A 20,668-nucleotide genomic window follows, 5' to 3' on the forward strand; every position below is an offset into this window, starting at 1 on the left:
ACAACGCGTTTAAATATATTTTTAACAAAAAAACGTGAATTAAAAAAAAAATTACATAAAAATATTCCCTATTCATTTACACACTATCACTAAAAAGTTCTTTATAGTAGCAGCGAGAAACTTCTCCAGAGATGAGCAAAGCAAACTTAATTAAATCAACTAAACTGAACGGAAAATTAAGAAAATGAAAATGATCAATGGCATCAGAAAAAATAAACACTTAACAGTAACATAAAAAAACAATGTCTGCTCTAGCTCGTTGACACTCAGTTGAAAGAACTAACAAACAAAGGCAAGTAACTTTGATACTCACGTAATATTTTCTCCAAGATAGATGGTGACTTGCGACTTTTCTTCAGGTTCAGTTAATACTCCTAAACCACACTTTAACTGGGCTAACTTTAAATATGCTAGCAATACCCAACGACGAAGGTTGGTAATACTTAATCTGCTAAAACAAACATTACAAAATGTTCACCTAATATTGCAACGAAACGTGAAAGACGGACCACTAAACAACAACTACCAGTCACTAATCACTGTGGGGAATGGCAGCCATTGTTGTTTTTAAACTGCACTGGCTCCTAGTGGGGGATTTCTGGAGCTTTCTTTCCTCCAATCCGAATTGTTAAAAATCGGTTTGGGAATAATGCGTTAACGAATTTCAGCAATCTTAATAAATGCTCCTTAATCTTAAATAAAATTTCATTAAAGCTGAGTCAGTGAAAAATCTTTAAATTTTAACAATTAGTGAGTGGATTTATCTGATCTAAACCAAATATTCGTGATCTCCATGAAATTTGGGGTCGAAATAAATTTCTAAAAATTATTTAAATATTGGGGTTCTATTGTCGGTGAGTTCTTCTGTCAGCATTCAGCAACCCTCGATCTTTATAGTAAATCTGAGGATAACATACACTAACCAATATTCCCAATTGTGTGTATTGCCACTTGTTATATTCCGTCAGAAATCAGGTAGTTTGCAAAAAGATTTTGTAGAAAAGCACATACACTGCAAAACAAGACATCCCTATTACATTAAACTAAGACCAATTTTGAAACCGTGACAAAGGAATATAAATAAGCAATAAATTAAAAGAGTGAAATTTAAGAACAAGCCATCCTTTTTTTTCTGTTCTGTTATGCAATTTAAGTGAAACCCAACCATTTTGTGTTGCAATTCAATCTGAGTTATGTGATGACATCGTCAGTCGATTGCTTATTGGCAATTATTTACAATAAGGAAGTAGATTGGAAAAACATTATAGGTTATTAAATGTGATTTAACTGGATTCCTGTCAAACCAATAAGTAAGAATAATGCGGAAGTAACGGAGAACCAAGGAGCAAATTTAGTGGAACTACTGTTATTGTTTTGATGAGAATCGTTTACTTCCTCGTCGTCCAATCCGCGGTGTTCAACTGGCAGCTGGCTCGAATCCTGTTGAGGAATTTTATCCAAAAAATGATTGTCATTCCGTTCATCATCGACGGCTTGTCGCTTCCGTCGCTGTGATGCGACGCTTTCAACAGGATCGATTTCTTTATTGTCATCATCATTTAAGACATTATGGGACTTTTCGTCGACAGAGGAAATCTCTTCATCATTGGTTGTTGGTAAAGTGGTTGAGGCATCTGGTTCAACAGTGCTATCTTCTTCTGGAGAAATATCCGTCGAGGCTTCAACGGATAAAACTTCGGCAATTTTACTACAAGGACAAGAATCAACATTAGATGGGTACCAACAGAGTTATTAAAGAGTTATTGTGTACCTTAGTAAAGATTCGGAAGGAGCTTCACCGGACAACCATTCCTCGAGGTTGCTTTAAAAAGTAAAACATATAATTAGTAGGAAAGACAATAAACATAAATTTTTAAAAAATGTGACTACCTTAACAAAGACTCGGATGGAAATGATCTTGGGGTGTATTGTTCTGATGGCCCAAATAAAAATCGTTCCAACTGAGCTCTCTCTTCATCCGTGATGACGGGCTTGCCTCCAGTTCCCAAAACGGATCCTCCTTTGATAATGGATGCTGAAAACTGATCTAGAACGTTGGGGTTCTTCAACGGGCGCTCAGAACGGCGGACTCCGTCGAAATTGGGCCTAGTGGCCGCCTGAACTTTAGAGGCAATGATGGGTGGAAGCGGCCCTTGGAAGTTTGGTGGAAACGGAAAATCAGCTTTTCCATTTATCGAGACAGGAGGTGGACCTTTGTGTATTGCATGAGGTCCATCTGCTTTTTTGTCCATTTGCAGTGGTCGAGAAATATCTTTGCGTCGGTCCCCACCGCCCAGGAATCTTTGAAGAAGGCCCGTTAGTCCTTGATTTGGCTTGGACTGCGGTTGTAATGACGGCTGATTTTGCGCCGGATTATTGCGGTTCTTTAGTTGACCCTCTTGCTGCTGTCGCTGCTGCAGCGATAACGGCTGTTCACCTTGATGTTTGTGTCCTTCTCCAGCAAAAGGTCGTTGAATATGGAGTCCCGGTGGCGGTCCTTGTAGAGGTTGCGGTAGCAGCTGTTCACGGTTTTGTCCAGCTGACGGATGTCTCAGTTGAAGGAGAGGACCGTTCTGAGGTTGCCAATTTAGCGATGGCCTGTTGTGAATAATATAAGAAATATGGCTGTCATTAAAATCAGTCCATTCATTTCATCGTTTCGGGAAACAAGTCAGTCACAAAATGTTTCGATCCTCATCAGTGTATTGACTGTTTTAATCTCATCGAATACTGGACAATAAATAATACTGATTGGTAAAATAGATAGTGTTCAAAGTTGCTATAGCTATACAAGCTTGATTAACAAAATTTTTCGGTTACATCGAAAACTTTTGTTCTTTGAAATCCGCTCACCTATTATTAGGAGAAGGCCCAGATGGTCCAGCAGCAATCGGCGTAGCCAGGGGAGGGGTGTTCTGCTCCTTCCGGCGGTTACCACCAAAGCTGAAAAATGCAGCCAAACCTGAAGACTTCTTGCGAGCAGGAGGAGAAGGTGGAGGTGTGTGGGGACGAGCATTAACATCCTGGCCGTTGAAATGAGGTCGCTGCTGTTGCTGACGCTGGGAAGGAGGCGTCGGGTGCGGTCTGAATTGTTGTTGATTGAAGTGGTTCACCTGCTGCTGGTTGGCTTCGTGATTAGGAGGGAACCTCGGAACAGGTGCCGATGGTCCGGGAACAACCGGTACAACAGCCTTGGGCAACGTGATGGGAACGGGTTCTTTGGGTCTGCGGTGATCTTGTTCGGAAGCGACGAAAACGGGATCCAATGTTACCAAACTTGGTGAATCCGTCGTGAATCTCGGATCTTCGGCAGAGATTCCTTTCCCTTGCGCGTTCTGCTGAGGCTCGACGTCAAATCCAAGCGGTGGGATCGGCCCATCCGCATTCCGGATAGGTTTGAAACCACTCTCGAGAATGATGGTGTTTGGATTGAAAATACCGCCGATCTGGTCGTTTTGTTGTCGGTAAAACGGAAGGTTGGAGGATGCGGACTGCTGGTTGAAAGAGTGCGACTGAACCGGAGGTGGATTGATCCTTGTTGGAATCGTTTCCTTGTTGTTGAAATGCGTGCTTTCTTGCTCGTTTGATGACGGACTCCATGCAGGTCTTTCCGGCTGCTGTGGGCAATCACGCGACCTATCCGGAGTCAACGGACGGGGTTCCGCTAAATCGTGATTGGGTGACGATTCTTTCTGATGATTCTGCGAATTGGGTCGCTGGCGGAAGTTGGTGGAACGCTGGATGAGCTTAGTTAGTTGTTTGACAGGGCCCGCGATGGACAGGCCGGAATGAGGCTTCTGTTCTTCCGTTTTGACGTTTTGCGATGGAATTTGCCTCTGAGGGGGTTCGGTCGTTCTCACAGGAACGGGAACGGCTTTGGTTGGCTTAACAGTGGGAGGTGTCGGAGGTGCAGTTGGGAGTGGTGCTGGATAGCGTACTGTTGGACGTTGCGGAGCTGTAGGGCGGGGTGAAGGTGACGGGCGTGGTGGTACTGTAGTACGTTGTGGCACTGGCCTTTCATCTTCTCTACCGCCAAAGCTCGACTCTTTGAAGAAATCTTCAAAATCGGTCGGGAAGTTACCCCTGAACGGATTTTCCGGGAAGAAATCGCCGCTGTCACCTGGTGTTCGAATCTCCGGCCCGAAATCAACATTGTTCGGAGAAGAGGCGGCATCCATTTTCTTGATTTCTTGGAAACGGGGTGAATCATCTTCGTAATAATCCGGATATTCCGGATACTCTTTCTGTTCGTCTTCTGAAGGCTCTTTGGGCGAGGGTTTCAACGGAGCTGATCCGGGATGGGATGGTAATGCCGAAGGACCAGATTTCGTCGAACTTTAAATCTGTTAAATGACCCCTCCCAGTCCGGCAAAAAGGCCTTCACCGTGCCTCCTTACATCATCTTCCAGACCCTGGCATTGGAGCGCACCCGGAAATGGACCAAGACAAAAGAAGCGGCAGCAATAAGCCTCAACAGTCACCTGTTCGATGTCATCGTCGAGGAATTGGGACCATCACTGAACCAATTTATAAAGGCAAATCGCCTCCGAGACGATTGGTCTTCCACTATGGATGTGTATAAAGATAAAAATCTGCTTCTAGACGACTGCTGTGTAGAAACTTTCGTCGTGCCCCACGGAACCACCAACCAAGAGGAATTGATAAACAGACTGGAGAAAGCAATCGACGGTAGACATGCCGTATGTCACGACGAACACAGACATGTCATTGTCACAACCTTCCGTCATTGGAGCAGCGTCCAGAAAGGTACTGAAAAAAATGACCAAGCAGACCATCACCATGAGCTAAATGAGCTTTCGCTTATTTTTACAGTTTTGACGTTTCGTTCGTTGTCTCGTCTTTCAAATTTCAATGTTCATTTCATAAAAAACCAAACAAACAAAAAAATACAAAAAACTTTCGAAAAACTATCAGATCTTAACTTTAATGACTTAACTTAAAAAATAGCTCATACCTATAGACTGCATCATGTTTCATCAACACTTTTGACGAAATTCGATGAGGCACAACTGGCACGACGATCGGACATTTTGGTTTTGAAATTTCAAGACTTTTCGGTCGACGCTGCTGCCAGATTAGATAGAATGTTCTTTCTTTAGTTTCCAAATGACAGACTGGCCGGTGAATTGGTAGGCTTCGGAGGCATATAACTAACTACCCACCCATTAAATTACGATCAAGATTCAGAAAAAAATATTTCTGAAGCAAATAAAAAAACCTACAATGTTCAAAGTTCAATCCCTTTCATCGATTCATTAAAAACGCAGAGCCCAATCACACACTTGAACAATAAGAAAACCATGAACGTTGGCGGTGACTCGAAATTGTTTTACAAAAACGGGAAAATTCACGGCACCATAAACAGGGAAACCCTATTTCTCGTTTAACACGAAAACTATAAGTCAAGTGTCGATCACTTCTTGACTTTATAATTCCAAGCCATCAACTCATATGACTCGAATATCAAGTAAAAAAGGGCACAAATTCCGAGAGTATCAACTTTAAAATACTGTAACGGGAAAATGGACAAGAAAAAATGAATCAAACAACATTAGTATTTTCCCGTATTTTCCTATCCACCTCGTGTCTCTCAGCAAACAAAATCGCATTTCAAAGATTCATCGGTCATCCCGACTTTCAATGTCAGCACGTTGATATACTCGCACAGACTGGTCCCATGTGAATAACTAACTGTCTGGAAAAGAACTGTCAATCTCTTTGCGATTGTATAGAAACCGCCATACTTTTACTACGGCATGAATGGAAATCTCGTCGATAAATAGAACAAATGAGCAACAACTCGGCCGAAAAACATTTCCCCTTTCCGATTCTTCCTTTTTCAACAACAAGAAAATTAAAAAAAAAAAAAAAAAACGAAACAAAAAACAAATGATTCCCATTCCCGAACCTGTCTTCACAGTTCTCCATGAAATGCACCAAACTTTCAAGTAGGCAAACAAGAGCACTCGATCTCATAAGTGACTGGGGCTCGCTTTCATCTTATCGAAACGTCACCAGTCACATTTCATAATATGCTTCCTAGCCACCAACGCACACTTTCCGAATCAAACGTAGCTACAGAAAGAGAATTTCAACGGCGTCCTACCTTGGAGGTGACTACTGGACGGCGGATCGGGGTGCTCCATCCGAAGTGAATCTTGTCGTTAGCAGACATCATGAGGTGGAAATCAAAGTAGGGAATTTGTTGATTATGACACAGTCAGAATTCCCATCTTCTCTCCATGGTAATACATTTTTACAGGTTGCCACCAACGTATTTCTAAAAGCCACAAAATTCGAAAAATCAGTAAAAAAGTTGCTTTGCGATGGAACAGTAAAAATGATTTAACCTGGTTTCGTGTGAAGAAGACTAAAAAGCAAAGTGGAGATTTAAACCCATTTTCGAATTCTATGTCCAGAAAATCAGCTGAATTACAGTCCAGGCATTCCACTATATCCAAATTGAAAATCTCGTTCTTAATGGTTAATGGATTTTGTTTGTTTCTTCAATGCTTCCAATCGCGGCTCCATCACATTTTCCTTAATACAAAAAGGTTGATAAAAGAATTTTTACGTGAGGAATAAGGAAACGTAATGATTAATTACTTTGACAAAAGCGATGTGTTGGAAAACGTTCATTTTCGTAATGTCTTGACCGTTGCATCGGACAGCATCGCAGATGACAAACGTCAGTTTTCCGGCATTATTTTCAGCATCCTTTTCCCTGGTAAAGATGCCGTCGAGGACAGTGTCGGTAATTGCTCGACCATCAATGGAGATGAATTGAACGGCACGATCAGTGTCCACGCGGAAGAAGTATTGACGAGTCATGTTCTCCAAGGAAGTTTGGCCGGAAGAGTCGATGTAAAGTAGAAAACGCGATCCGGATGGTTTAGGCATCATAAATGAGGATTCGACTGGACCTGCTGGATATTTTCCATGGATCATGGAGTGGCCCACAAGGCTGAGAAGAAAGTGTATTCAAAACCACGGGCTCCAGCAAATTTGCCCAGCAGGACCTTCATCTGTCGGACCTGTTGAAAATCTCTAACGAGACTGACTCCCTCAACAGTTTCATCCTCCATAAAGTGGATGTCAGGTGCCTTGGTTACGATAGCCTGTGATTGATTGATGTGATAACCAGTGAAATAATACCCAAACAAAATAAAGGCAAATCGGAAGGTTAAGCTTTATCAAAATGTGCTTTAAACATCATACATTTTACCAGTGCTGTTTTGCTTTCTCTATTGACTATATTGTGCACAATACAAGACTTTTTACTAATGGAAGTTGCCGATGATTTCCTTGTAGTTGTTTACCCTGGTTGTTGCGTTTGTTGAAGGAGAACAAGCTCCGAAAATTTCTAAATTGGGTAACGACGGTCTAACGGAACTTGTTTTTTTTTCTGGATCCACTACGATTCATTTTAAAATAATTATGAAAATAAACAGCGACAAGTATTACAAAATCAGCTTTCAGCATGTGCTTCAGCCACCACGTCTTTCCTTACCGCTATATCACTCAGTAAATCAACAGAGAGCATGCAGAGACAGGCAGACAGCACAGCATCTAATTCGGGAGTATCTAATTTGCGCGAAATAACGTCAGCGCCTAACAAACACACTAATTTGCGCAGAATTCAATTGTGCGAGCGCGCGAAAAAAAAAAGGAAAACGATAAGGCGGAGTCTAAATGGATAACATTTCTTCAACTTGTTGGGACTGACGATTGGAATTTGTACGTCTGGGGTAAATTATTTTTTGCAGTTGTGATTCTTACACTGGAATTACCCGGATTTACAGAATCGCTTTAAATAAGAACTGGAATCATCCGTTCCGTCCTGACGATCCTTTTCTCCGTCGCATCGCCAGTAGAGCGGAATGCAACGATTGTCTTTGCCTCCGCAACAATGTTGTCCTTAAAAATACAACGAAATTTTGAATAAGAATTATTAACGATGAATTTAATTGCATTATGTTAAAACACTCACCTGCGGTGCAGTTGGCCCCAATGAAAGTCGTCTTCAAACGTGAATGCAGGCTTAGGCTGGATCGTTATCATTCGCTTTAAAGTAAATAGCTCAGATATTGAATTGAAACGGACCGCTTTGGAAAAAATAATAGAAAACAAATCCAATAAATGTGAGGACCGATTAAGACAAGTGGCTTTTACCTAAATCTGGACACATGGACCAGCAATCAATCAATCCCACCATGAAAAGGGACATTATGTACTGGGCTTCAACCATGTTGGAACAAAAATAAATTATTTCAAAAAAGCTCGGCGTCTTGCATTTATCATTTGGAATTTGTTATGTTCACACGGCCACTATTAGGCATCACGGGTCGGCCAACAGACCCGGTGGAAGACGACTTGATACCATCAAGCATGATGTTACTTGCTACATTTTTTCTACAGCCAACTATGCGTTAGACGATAACTGGTACCCGTAAGGAAATCTCAACCCAACCCCAAGAGACTCTTTTTACGTGCAACAACCCCTTAGCCAATCCCCAGCTAGGGACCCATAGTTTAAACTGCCCAAGTGTGTCCACCGCACTACGGCGATGGCCTGCCCTGGCTGTAGCAATTTGTTGAAACAGTTGACGCTACATAATCGCTTCCCGAGGGAGCCACAGCGGCTGTATGAGCAACTAACAATTCTCACTCGGGGGATCGAACCCTGGTCTCATCGTGCACCACTGCACTATAATCATACATGACGCCTTATCCAATACACCCACTCGCTCCCTCTTAATAATAGAAAAAGAAAATGCTTTTGTATTTCAGTGGATGATGAGCAATCATGGAATAATCGGGTGTATCGATGATGAATCGATATCGATACTGTAAAATGTAAACACACGCCGTGAAACAAAAATGCGGCGAATTTAAAAAGAGGCGCACAAAAAAGCCCAAACTGCTCTGGCTATAGTCGATGGCCGCCGACCCGGATCACTTCCTGCGGCCTATGTTGATTGAAATTTAATAAAAAAATTCTTTCAGTTGTCCCTAGAATTCGATATTTATGCCACTTCACTGTATTTAATGTTAAAATTTTAGTTCGCGTTTCAGCCTTAAAAAAAATACTACGTAAGTAGTTGGTCGCCCGACCCGGATCTATTTGAGTCGTTTTTTTAATTTTAAAATTGCAGTTTAAAAAATTACAAAAGGTACAGCTTGATTCAAAGTACCTAATCACAACAGTCAAAGAATTTTGTCCGAGGCGAAACAAAGACAACAACAACAACACACTCCATTTGCTTGTGTCTCAATAATTCAAGCGAAAGGTAAATCGACCCAATGACTTTACTAATCCTACAGGGAGGGGATCAGTGCCGATTGGAAAGACAACTACGAAAAGAACGCACTGCATGACTTGTGCTTTTAAAAAAATTTAAGCGACAAATTAACAGAGGCAATAAAATTAATAATGGGACATGACTTTAAACACGAACGGAGCGAGTAAAGTCGGCCTACTCATAGAAGTATTGTCACCTATGAGCCAGAAATCGAAACCACAGCCGGGGTAGGGCAACTGCAATCGCAATCCTCTCGTCATTGAACTAAACCTCAGCCTCTCATAGTCTTACGCGGCGCTACAGACGACACAAGCAGTCACGTAATCAGCAAAGCAATGCTGACGTTTTCAGTGGGTCTACGAAATTAGCCCAAGCACATTCTTTACGGGTTTCCACATTTCTATTGTTTCATCAAAGCAAAATCTAGGCTAAAGAAGTAGAGATCACAAAAACATGATCAGAATATATAAGATTCCAAACGAAAACACCGACAAATTCAACTGCTCGTTAAACTGGCGACTTCTCAAAATAATTGTTAAATAAGTCAAAATTTTAAATAAAAATAAAATCCAAATCAAAAATTAGCTGCGCGAGTAGGCCTACTCTATCTGCAGCTAGAAAGAACTTGTATAATCGTTTGGACGTGAGGGAGGTAAAAGTTGTGGATGTTAACTCGAATGATGATTACAATCAGACGTCGTTAAACTACGCTTGTTGGTGGTCAGATATTCCGGCCGACGTGTTCAAAATTATTTTGGAGAAATCAACTGATGTCAACGGACAAGATCAAATTGGAAGGACTGCTCTCATTGTGGCTTGAATTAGTAAAAACAAAGTCGCCACCGAAGAACTGTTTAAATATAACCGGAAACGTGTGGACGGAACAGAAGAGTGTGTGGACGTTAACGTTAGGAAAAACAAGGATGATTCTGCCCTTCACTGGGCTGCTGCATGGCCAAACATTCCCGTTCCGTTATTCCAGGCAATTCTAGATAAAACCGCAAATGCCAACGCTAACGACGATAGTGGGAGTAATGCGTTGGATTTCGCATGGAAATATAAATTAAAGATGGCAGTTGAATTATTAGGCAAATGCCAAAAAAAAACGAATAAAAATAAATGAAACGATTTTCTTTTCATTATGTGATATTTCCTGTAACTATCTGCCCTCTGTGGGATGAAGTAAAAGGTTTTTTCCACCCAAATCAAATCTAAAAAAACCTTTGAATGCGTGATAGTATTCAACTTAGATTCGGCCTTGAAACTTCTAATCGATTTTCGTCGCAAAGATGTACTAGAGTATACGAAATACAAAATAATTTAATGTCGACAATACCCTTTCACTTGAAAAACCCATTAATTTATTAAAATAAAATCTCACCTCCACCAAACGAACGCAATTTGACCGTGGACGTTAAACTGCTGATCGCTCAACCGGTTCAAATAAACAGATTAGACCAATTTAAAAACAAAATTAGAATGATTCCCCAAGGCATGATGATGATGAATACAAGTTAGAGAACACTTCGAATAAATTCCCAAACCCAGTCGTTAAGGCAGGGCGAATCTATGCCAATCTATTTACCCCAGGCGGAGCATGAAAATTAAAAATGTGAAAAAACGACCGCTTTTAAAAACAGTTGATTGGTTCGAGGATCGAAAAGACAGGCTTCAGCAGAAGAGACCCAGCAGTCAACAATCATCCATCAAAATTCAAAAGTGCTCGATCACAAAAAGGGGAAAATAGCAACTGACCTTTCATAGGCGTTGCTTCTCGTCGTGGAACTTTACTGGAACAGGTTCAAATTGCCAATGCGCTTTTCCGGATGAAATATGTCCCCGTCTCCTGGCAGCAACACTAAAAGAAGCATAGAAGAATTCAAATGAGTCAAAGCACTTCCAAATTCATGTACATTCCAATACATTCATCAATAACCTATTTGCTATTGAATTGACCCAGTGAATTCGTTTGTTAGCGACTTACTAATGACCAGGCAGTTGGCAAGAACACGATAAATTAACTCCCTGCCGAATAAAGTTTTCAAAAAATGCGTAACTCAAATAAATGTTGCATAACTCGAGGACAAAATAGACAGGCAGCGATGTTGAAAAGTTGGTCAACAAGTAGCCACAAGACCAAAGTGGTCGATCACCAAAAGGGATAAAGGGCAATTTACCTTTAATAATCTTTCTCATCGTAGAATACCATTGATGAGACACAATCTGTCGATGCATCAAACTGCGAAAGGGTCCAATCAGAAGTGTAATTACAGACACGACCTACACTCACCGGGGCTAATTCTTCATTGACGACAGCCATTTTAAGGAAGCTGGGTCACGATCAATTGTCAAACAAAAAAGTGTGGACTGCAGCCCCCGGCATGAAGAACACAAAGGCAAACATTCCTCGTCGTCTCTTGAATGTTACAACGACGATGCCGTCCTCTTTCCTATGGGCTACCAAGATAACATACTTGGGACTCTTCCGGAATTGGTAACCCGTTGGGACGTTCGGCAGTTGTTTCTATCATTGCCAGAGGCAAAAAGGATTAGAAGGGGAAGTTTATTCAAAGAATTAAACACTTATAACTATATAAACGTACCTCATAGCTTCTGACTTTCTGAGATTGGTGCCAAAATCAATCAGCGATGGAAACATCATCCTTCATGAGAAGGCAAGGATCTAAAAGTTTTGATTGTAAGAGCCTACAGCCTGCTAGACAAATTAGCAATTAGCAGAACAATTGAAGACCAAGGAGATTAACAGAATATTCAATTACCTTGTGTTAAGCTTTGGGGCTTGAAGAACCTCAAGCAAAAATAAAAGGCGGAAATCCTGTAGGAAAACAAACAAGTTAAATTTTGAGTCTGCAGGCCGAGGACAGGCACACTACACATGCAATGCTTTCATGCCTTTCCAGTTGATTAAGATGCTGGCTGTCCTTTACAAAAATCACTGCACTAATAATTAATTCAAAGCATTAAAAATAGTCTAAGAAAAGTACCTTCATGGCATTTGCAGACTGCAGTAGACAGTAGGACTATAGGCATACTAGAGGATTAATCATAAAGAAATTTAGCACATAGATCTGGACCACTTTACCCCTTTAATTCTAACTGTTAATGGAAAAAGTCTAGTTTAGTGACCTAAATCTACACTCTTTTGCTACAGAACAACACCCCAACACTACACTACTACATTGGTAAACTACACTATCACACTAAATAAGCGCACTACATTACTGCATTACATCACTACACTACATCATAACACCAAATCACTATACACTCACAGTAAACATTACAGAAGCTACACGCAAAACCGACTTTTAAAACAATTTTACATGAACCTAAATCTTGATTTTACGATTCTTTACTTTAACCCTTAAGATAACTGATAAAGGAGACAAAAATTAACCATTTAGGCATTTACATTTACATCAAACCAATTGATTTTAACAAAATTCCAAAGTCTACTAATTTAAAAAAAATATTGTTATAAATTCTTAACTGATGAAGAGAGGCAGACATAACAAATGTGCAACTAATCAAATTGATTTTAACAATATTCCCCAAGTTTTTTAACATGTACCTTTAACTAAAGAACAGGAATTGCCCACCACATTGCTGGACGAACAAGCTCATACTGATTTTTTTTTCTTTTTGTTAGAGGGGCGTTTTTTTGCGTTGTCAATTTTTGTTTAATACGCAAAGGTGGGAAGGGAGATCAACGGCAAACGAGAAAGCTATTTAAGCAAAATATTCAAATTTATCTCCCCCAGCCTCTTTTTCCAGAACTAGTAAATCGACTTCTTCGCCACCAACAGCGTTGCCTAGTGAGAATGTATTTGTTCCCATTTAGAATTTCACTGGAAAAAAAAATCGAAATAACATATATTTCGACGACTGCAATTACTTCCCCGGGATTTCTTTTTTTGCATTTGAATTTTCAACTTAAAAAATGTACATTGTTTGGAGTAATTGTAATTTAAAGGGGGGTAAGTAAAATGTTAAATTTCGCTATTGTCAACATGGCAGGGCTGCAAATCGTCTGCTGATCACCCCCCATTTGATTTTTGATATTAGCGAGGTAAAGACCTCTTGTCTTGATTTGTTTAAAGTTGAATTCTAATTATATTCTTCTACTTTCTTGTTTCCTACAGTAGTTTAATAATTAGCTACACCAGTTTTCTTAGTAATTTTTCGGTAAAGTTGAATTGTGTCGGTCGTGGTGATGTGGTGTTGTGATTAGGTAGTGTAATGTAATTAAGTGTAAAATGTAGTGTTCAATCATCGATGTAGTGTGGTATTGTAGGGTGATACTGTTAGGTGATATTGTGATAGTGTGATGTTATGCCGCTGTGTTGTGGTGTTGTGCTGTAACAAAAGAGTGTAGATTTAGGTCACTAAACTAGACTTTTACCCTGTTAATCGCGAACTTAATTTAAACAAACCTTTCATTCATACTGCATCACTTTTTATCATCTACTACACTTTTGATGTTCAAGTTAGGAGAGACGAGACGATCAGACATCTTGTTATCGACATTTCTTCTACTGTCTTCGTAGACGCCGCTGCCAGATGAAATAAATGTTTTTTCTTGTAAATCCAAATGGCCGGTGAGCAGTGACCAGTGAGAGCAGATAAAGACCACGAAAGTCAGTATTTAAAGCAATGGTACAAACAATAGAACTAAATGGTAAATTTAGTAGAAACGTACGAAAAAGTTAATCTGCCTTGTAATTCGGGACTTGAGCTATTTTTCTTCTTAACGCTCTTTAATAGGTGAAACTTCGCTACGCAAGTATATCGAGGCAATAAATCGGGATAGATTCCCGATTTATTTGTCCGGATTGGTTAAGCCCTCGTCATTCTTGTGAATGTTAAACTTGCGTTTTAATGACCTACATCTACGTATTTCGTCGATGTACTACATAATTACGAGACATTACGCTAAAGGTAAGCAGTCTGACAAAATGCATTTCATGATTCTGAAACCAGAAATACAAACAATCGCAAACAATATTTAAAAAATAACGATAAACGTAGTTTTTGGATTCACTTACAGTCTTAGTTGACAAGAAATTCTGAAAAAGGTTGGAGTATTTAATTGTGATTCTGGGTGACATTCAGAGCTGACAGAATAGTGTGGAATTTATCGATTTTTATTGGATTTTTCCTTTAGACTTGTCTAAACTTGTCTTCAAAATTTCCCGCGTCACGGGATTTTTCAGCATGTTCATTTTGTCTAAAGAAATGAAAGAATTAATTAACAAATGTTCCTCTCACACTCGAATTTGTTTGCTTTCATTTTAAAGAAATAGGGAAATATTATATTACTGATAATGGCACGTCTGCTGTCAGGATGAGAGCGATCGTTTCTAATTATGACCAAATCCCATTGTCCGTTAACGAAGCGACAATCAACGATGCGATGGTCTAGCTGTTGAATTACATCCGTCATGTCGATTGAGGCAAAATAAATTTCTTGATTATACGGACCAACCGCCTGCAATCCGGCAGTGTCAGTCCTACACAAAAGAAAAAGAACAAGTAAAAATGATGTTACATTTAGTAATGGAACTCACAGACAACTTACCCATTTGACCCTTTCTGAATTACAATACGAAAGACACAGTCATAATTCTCATCTTCTCTCCATCGTAATACATTTTTACAGCTGCCACCAACGTATTTCTAAAAAGGCACCAAATTCGAAAAATAAGAAAAAGTTGCTCTGCGATGAAACAGTAAAAATGATTTAACCTGGTTCCGTGTGAAGAAGACAAAAGAGTGAAGTGGATATTTAAACCCATTTTCGAATTCTGTATCCAGAAAATCAGCTGAATTACAGTCCAGACATTCCACTATATCCAAATTGAAAACCTCGTTCTTAATGGATATCGTTTGGTGCTCGTCCACCGCATCCAATCTCGGCTCCATCACATTTTCCTTAATACAAAAAGGTTGATAAAAGAATTTTTACGTGAGGAAGACGTAATGATAAATTACTTTGACAAAAGCGATGTGTTGGAAAACGCTCATTTTCGTGATGTCTTGACCGTTGCATCGGACAGCATCGCAGATGAAAAACGTCATTTTTCCGTCTTTATTTTCAGCATCCTTTTCCCTGGTTAAGATGCCGTCGAGCACAGTGTCGGTAATTGCTCGACCTTCGTTGGAGATGAATTGAACGGCGTGATCAGTGTCCACGCGGAGAATCTCTAACCAACCAAACGAAAACACCGACAAATTCAACTGCTCGTTAAACTGGCGACTTCTCAAAATAATTATAAATGAAGCCAAAATTTTACATTTCAAATGAAATCAAAATAAAAAAAACCTATCAGAGCCAGTACTTTTAGTGAGACCAATTGAAAATCTTGACCCAGAGAGCAGTCACGATGATGACAACAACTCGTACACTTGTCCGTTCAAACGCATCTAGAGAAATCATAATAGAGCAAGTTTCACCTACCAGAAATGTGCTGCTGTCTCTGCATTGGAATTTGATGGTTTTTCTCCATCCCATCTTCTGGCGAGGTGCAAATGGAGGCGGTTGTTCTGTCCGCCGGCATCGCCATTCACGCATCCAGACAAACACCAGTGAACTAAAAATGGCGAAACAAATGTGATAAGACATATAAAGGGAAGTAACTGGGCTGATGTTAATTAAGGTTTGACGCCTTTTAACTTATTCTTAAAGATTAACCAAAGCTGAGTGCACTTGTAAATTGCAGTACCGTAAAATATCGACTGGACAACAACCGGTACTTGGCAAAAAACAACAACAACAAAACTTAGCCGTCCGCACAACAAAAGATATAAAGATGAGGCATTTTAACCGGCCATTTTAACGACAAAAAACATCCGCACTGGATCTCTTGAATTCCGCCTGCCTTCACTTTCATAGAAAGTCGATTCGTTGCGTCCGAGTCGCTCGAATGTATTTCAACGCAGGAAGAAGGGGAGGAATCCTTTCCCCCAATTCATCTTGGCTTTTCATTTGATGTTTGACGCCATTCCTATAATTCACACACACATTCGTTGGGCGACGAAACGAAATTTCGAAAGAAAAAAAAAAGGAAGAAGAAGAAGAAGATAAGGAACGGAATGCCGATAAAGGTGAAAATGGATAAATTAATAAAAACAAATGTCGCGTCGAATTTGCATATTATAGCATTGCCTAACTATGAAGACAAATTATTCCGATAGGCGGCGCTCATCAGAATTGACAATGACTTTTCAAAAGAAGATCAAAGTCCAACTGACACAGATTTAAAAGTAAAATGAATTAATTGAGGAAAAACAAAGTCAACGTGATTTAAATGGATAATTGTTGGTAATAATGTGGCCATTACCATCATGCCAAACAATTAAGTTTGGCGAATGTATAAGTAAATCAAAAAGTGCGAAAACAGTCACAACTGGCGTTTGCTGACCGCAGTCACCCGGGCGAACCCTTGATAAAGGCTAGCGCTTCAATGATCAAGTTCAGTTTCGATTCACGCTCAATTAAAATCGAACCAGTCGACTGAGAACTTCAATTCCTTAAGATTCAACATTGTTTTTAAATATGACTTCATCAGCTGAACGCCGGAAGCAAAAGGAGAAGGAAAGGAGAGCACGTCTCAGGAACCTTCTGCGCTTGAAAAAATTAGCCCTCAGCAGATTGACTCGTCAAGAAGAGAATCTGGCCGTTGAAACGTGCAAGCATTTGCACAGGTGTTTACTATTACTAAGGGGTGAAATGAAGAAATTTCTCAATTCCTGGGGATTGGCCCCGCGCAGAGACGAAGACACGTCCGCTATGCTCAAAACTTTGATCGAATACAACCAAATAATTCCAAACTTTATTTCTTTGACCACAAATCAAATCAAAATCGACAAAGCAACTCTTCTACAGGCCGTTTATGCACGCAACGCAATTTGTCACGGCAATTTGCCGGCTGTCTTAAGAGAGCATCAATCCTTTTTGCTTGCGTGGATTCAAGTGGCGATAATGATAGGGGCCCACTCACTGGCCACCAGGTTCCGTCAAACTTTAAATCTATTAAATGACCCCTCACAGTCCGGCAAAAAGGCCTTCACCGTACCTCCTAACATCATATTCCAGAGCCTGGCATCGGAGCGCACCCGGAAATGGACCAAGACAAAAGAAGCGGCAGCAATAAGCCTAAACAGTCACCTGTTTGATGTCGTCGTCGAGGAATTGGGGCCTTCACTGAACCAATTTATAAAAGAAAATCGCCTCCGTGACGATTGGTCGTCCGTTATGGATGTGTATAAAGATGGAAATCTCCTGCTAGACGACTGCAGTCCAGACACTTTCGTCGTGCCCCACGGAACCACAGACCACGAGGAATTGATAAACAGACTGGAGAAAGCTATGAACGGAAGACATGCCATATGTCACGACGAACACAGACACGTCATCGATAATTGGCCAACCTATCTCACTGACTTTGTGTTTTTGCTCACAGCGATCGATTGCCCCAGCGCCGCCACCCGCGTACAGGCCAAACTCGACTGGTTACTCGCTGAAAGAGAAAAAGGGAACACAACACCATTACCGTCCTCTCAGTTGGCTTTCCACCGCCGATCACTTTCCGCTGGTAAGCCGCCGCAAGGAGGTCAATGGATCAGCCGAAATTCCCTGTGGCTCAAAAAGAGATCTCCACCTTCCATCATTGGAGCAGCGTACAGAAAGGTACTGAAAAGAATGACTAAGAAGACCATCATCTAAAATTCTAAATGAGCTTTCGCTTATTTTTACAGTTTTGACGTTTCGTTCGTTGTCTCGTCTTTCAAATTTCAATGTGCATTTCATAAAAACAAACAAACAAAAAAATACAAAAAACTTTCGAAAAACTATCAGATCTTAACTTTAATGACTTAACTTAAAAAATAGCTCATACCTTTAGACTTTGCATCGTGTTTCATCAACACTTTTGACGCAATTCGATGAGGCACAACCGGCACGACGATCGGACATTTTGCGATTTTGGTTTTGGAATTGCAAGTCTTTTCGGTCGACGCTGCTGCCAGATAGAATGTTCTTTCTTGAAATTCCAAATGACAGACTGGCCGGTGACTTGGTGAGGCTTCGGAGGCATAACTAACTAACCACCCGTAAAATTACGATCAAGATTCAGACGTTCAGAAAAAAATATTTCTGAAGCAAATTAAAAAAAACCTACAATGTTCAAAGTTCAATCCCTTTCATGGATGCATTAAAAACGCAGATCCCAATCACACACTTGAACAATATGGAAACCATGAACGTTGGCGGTGACTCGAAATTGTTTTACAAAAACGGGAAAATTCACGGCACCATAAACAGGGAAACCCTTTTTCTCGTTTAACACGAAAACTAAGTCAAGTGTCGATCGCTTCTTGACTATATAATTTCAATCCGAGAAGCTCCACTTGCAATCCAAACAACCAACTCATATGACTCGAATATCAAGTAAAAAAAGGCACAAATTCCGCGGGTATAAACTTGAAAATACCGGAAGGGGAGAATGGACAAGAAAAAATGAATAAAACAACACTGGTAATTTCCTATCGGCCTCGTGTCTCTCAGCAAACAAAATCTCATTTCAAAGATTCATCGGTCATCCCGACTTTCAATGTCAGCACGTTGATATACTCGCAAACACTGGTCCCGTGTGAACTGGAAAAGAACTGTCACTCTTTTATTTCTTTTTGCGATTGTATAGAAACCCGCATACGTTTACTACGGCATGAATGGAAATCTCGTCGATAAATAGAACAAATGAGCAATAACAACTCGGCCGAAAAACATTTCCCCTTTCCGATTCTTCCTTCGTCGACAACAAGAAAAATAGAAAAACGTGAAACAAAAAACAAATGATTCCCATTCCCAAACTTGTCTTCACAGTTTTCCATGAAACGCATCATACTTTCAAGTCGGCAAACAAGAGCCCTCGATCCCACAAGTGACTGGGGCTCGCTTTCATCTTATCGAAACGTCACCAGTCACATTTCATAATATGCTTTCCTAGCCATCAACACACACTTTCCGAATCAAACGTAGCTACAGAAAGAGAATTTCAACGGCGTCCTACCTTGGAGGTGAATACTGGACGGCGGATCTGGGTGCTTCATCCGAAGTGAATCTTGTCGTTAGCAGAAATCTTGTGGAAATCAAAGTAGGGAATCCTCGTGAATACACCGACATTCACACGGATGTACACGAGGATAGAGAAAGGAAAAGATAGAAGAGACTTGGTGTGTTCCTTGTCCATCAGCTAAATATCAAACGATCATGTCAATCAGAAGTGTAATTACAGACGCGACCTTCACTCACCGGGGCTAATACTTCATTGACGACAGCAATTTCAGGGAAGCTGGGTCACGATCAATTGCCAAACAAAATGTGTGGACTGCAGCCCCCGGCATGAAAACACAAAAGGAAAACATTCCTCGTCGTCTCTTGAATGTTACAACGACATGCCATCCTCTTCCCTGTTGAATCCCCTTAGATAACAGAGTTGGGACTCTTCCAGAATTGGTTACTCGTTGGGACGTTCGGCAGTTGTTTCTATCATTGCCAGAGGTTAAAAGGATTAGAAGGGGAAGCTTATTCAAAGAATTAAACACTTATAACTATATAAATGTACCTCATAGCTTCTGACTTTCTGAATTGCTGCCAAAATCAATCAGCGATGGAAACAGCATCCTTAATGAGAAGGCAAGAATCTAAAAGTTTTCATTGTAGAGCCCCTGGTAGACAAATTAGCAATTAGCAGAACAATTGAAGACCAAGGAGATTAACAGAATATCTAATTACCTGGTGTTTAGCTTTGGGGCTTGAAGAACCTCATGCAAAAATAAAAGGCGGAAATAATTCTGTATGAAAACATTTAGAGTTTGCAGGCTGAGGACAGGCACACTACACATGCAATGTTTTCCTGCCTTTCCAGTTGATTAAGATGCTGGGTGTCCTTTACAAGAGTCACTGCACTACCTAATAATTAAATTGCAGCATTAAAAATAGTCAAAGGACTTGAGGCATACTATAGAGGATTTATCAAAAACAAATGTTGCACAGGATTGGACCATTTTGCCATTTTTTTTTCTAACTATCAATCACGAATTTAATTTGAACAAACCTTGCATTCAAACTGCATCACGGTTTATCATCTACTACACTTTTGATGATGTTAGGTGCATGGCCATGGTTAGGTGAGACAAGACACAAGACGATCAGACATCTTGTTTTTGACATTTCTTCTTCGTAAACGCCGCTGCCAGATAAATGTTCTTTCTTGAAAATCCAATGGCGGTGAGACCGTGAGACCAGAGCTATAGATACCTGG

The 20,668-nt window shown here is 40.4% G+C and overlaps 2 protein-coding genes across 3 annotated transcripts; both read right to left on the bottom strand.

Moving 5' to 3' along the window:
* Positions 1–923: 923 nt before the first annotated feature.
* Positions 924–4,732, bottom strand: LOC124195554 (pollen-specific leucine-rich repeat extensin-like protein 2). Its single transcript, XM_046590034.1, has 4 exons — positions 2,854–4,732; positions 1,891–2,598; positions 1,772–1,822; positions 924–1,708 (listed from the first exon to the last, which is right to left on the bottom strand). Exons 1-4 carry the CDS (start codon positions 4,176–4,178, stop codon positions 1,273–1,275), a joined length of 2,520 nt encoding a protein of 839 aa, XP_046445990.1. The 5' UTR covers positions 4,179–4,732; the 3' UTR covers positions 924–1,272.
* A 9,396-nt stretch (positions 4,733–14,128) lies between these two features.
* LOC124195561 (mRNA-capping enzyme-like) lies at positions 14,129–20,636 on the bottom strand. 2 transcript variants are annotated; one of them, XM_046590042.1, is made up of 12 exons: positions 20,462–20,636; positions 20,140–20,316; positions 19,970–20,072; positions 19,657–19,890; positions 19,415–19,597; positions 15,802–15,934; positions 15,336–15,547; positions 15,090–15,275; positions 14,923–15,020; positions 14,664–14,854; positions 14,483–14,571; positions 14,129–14,440 (listed from the first exon to the last, which is right to left on the bottom strand). In XM_046590042.1, the coding sequence occupies exons 6-11, from the start codon at positions 15,905–15,907 to the stop codon at positions 14,489–14,491; spliced, it is 876 nt and encodes a 291-aa protein (XP_046445998.1). In that variant the 5' UTR covers positions 15,908–15,934; positions 19,415–19,597; positions 19,657–19,890; positions 19,970–20,072; positions 20,140–20,316; positions 20,462–20,636; the 3' UTR covers positions 14,129–14,440; positions 14,483–14,488. The 2 variants fall into 2 exon arrangements, with proteins under 2 accessions (XP_046445998.1, XP_046445997.1); XM_046590041.1 differs by having other exon boundaries at positions 14,129–14,571.
* Positions 20,637–20,668: the final 32 nt, after the last annotated feature.

The sequence above is a fragment of the Daphnia pulex genome, chromosome 6 (assembly GCF_021134715.1).
Source record: "Daphnia pulex isolate KAP4 chromosome 6, ASM2113471v1".
NCBI classification, from domain to species: domain Eukaryota; kingdom Metazoa; phylum Arthropoda; class Branchiopoda; order Diplostraca; family Daphniidae; genus Daphnia; species Daphnia pulex.

Coding starts and splice junctions, on each gene's coding strand:
- LOC124195561 (XM_046590042.1), bottom strand. CDS start 15,907: ATGGCGATGCCGGCGGACAGAACAACCGCCTCCATTTGCACCTCGCCA. Junction 15,548..15,801: donor GAGACAGCAGCACATTTCTG/GTAGGTGAAACT, acceptor TTGGTTGGTTAG/AGATTCTCCGCGTGGACACT. Junction 15,021..15,089: donor TCTTCTTCACACGGAACCAG/GTTAAATCATTT, acceptor GTGCCTTTTTAG/AAATACGTTGGTGGCAGCTG.
- LOC124195554 (XM_046590034.1), bottom strand. CDS start 4,178: ATGGATGCCGCCTCTTCTCCGAACAATGTTGATTTCGGGCCGGAGATT. Junction 2,599..2,853: donor GGGCCTTCTCCTAATAATAG/GTGAGCGGATTT, acceptor TATTCACAACAG/GCCATCGCTAAATTGGCAAC. Junction 1,823..1,890: donor CCATCCGAGTCTTTGTTAAG/GTAGTCACATTT, acceptor TACTTTTTAAAG/CAACCTCGAGGAATGGTTGT.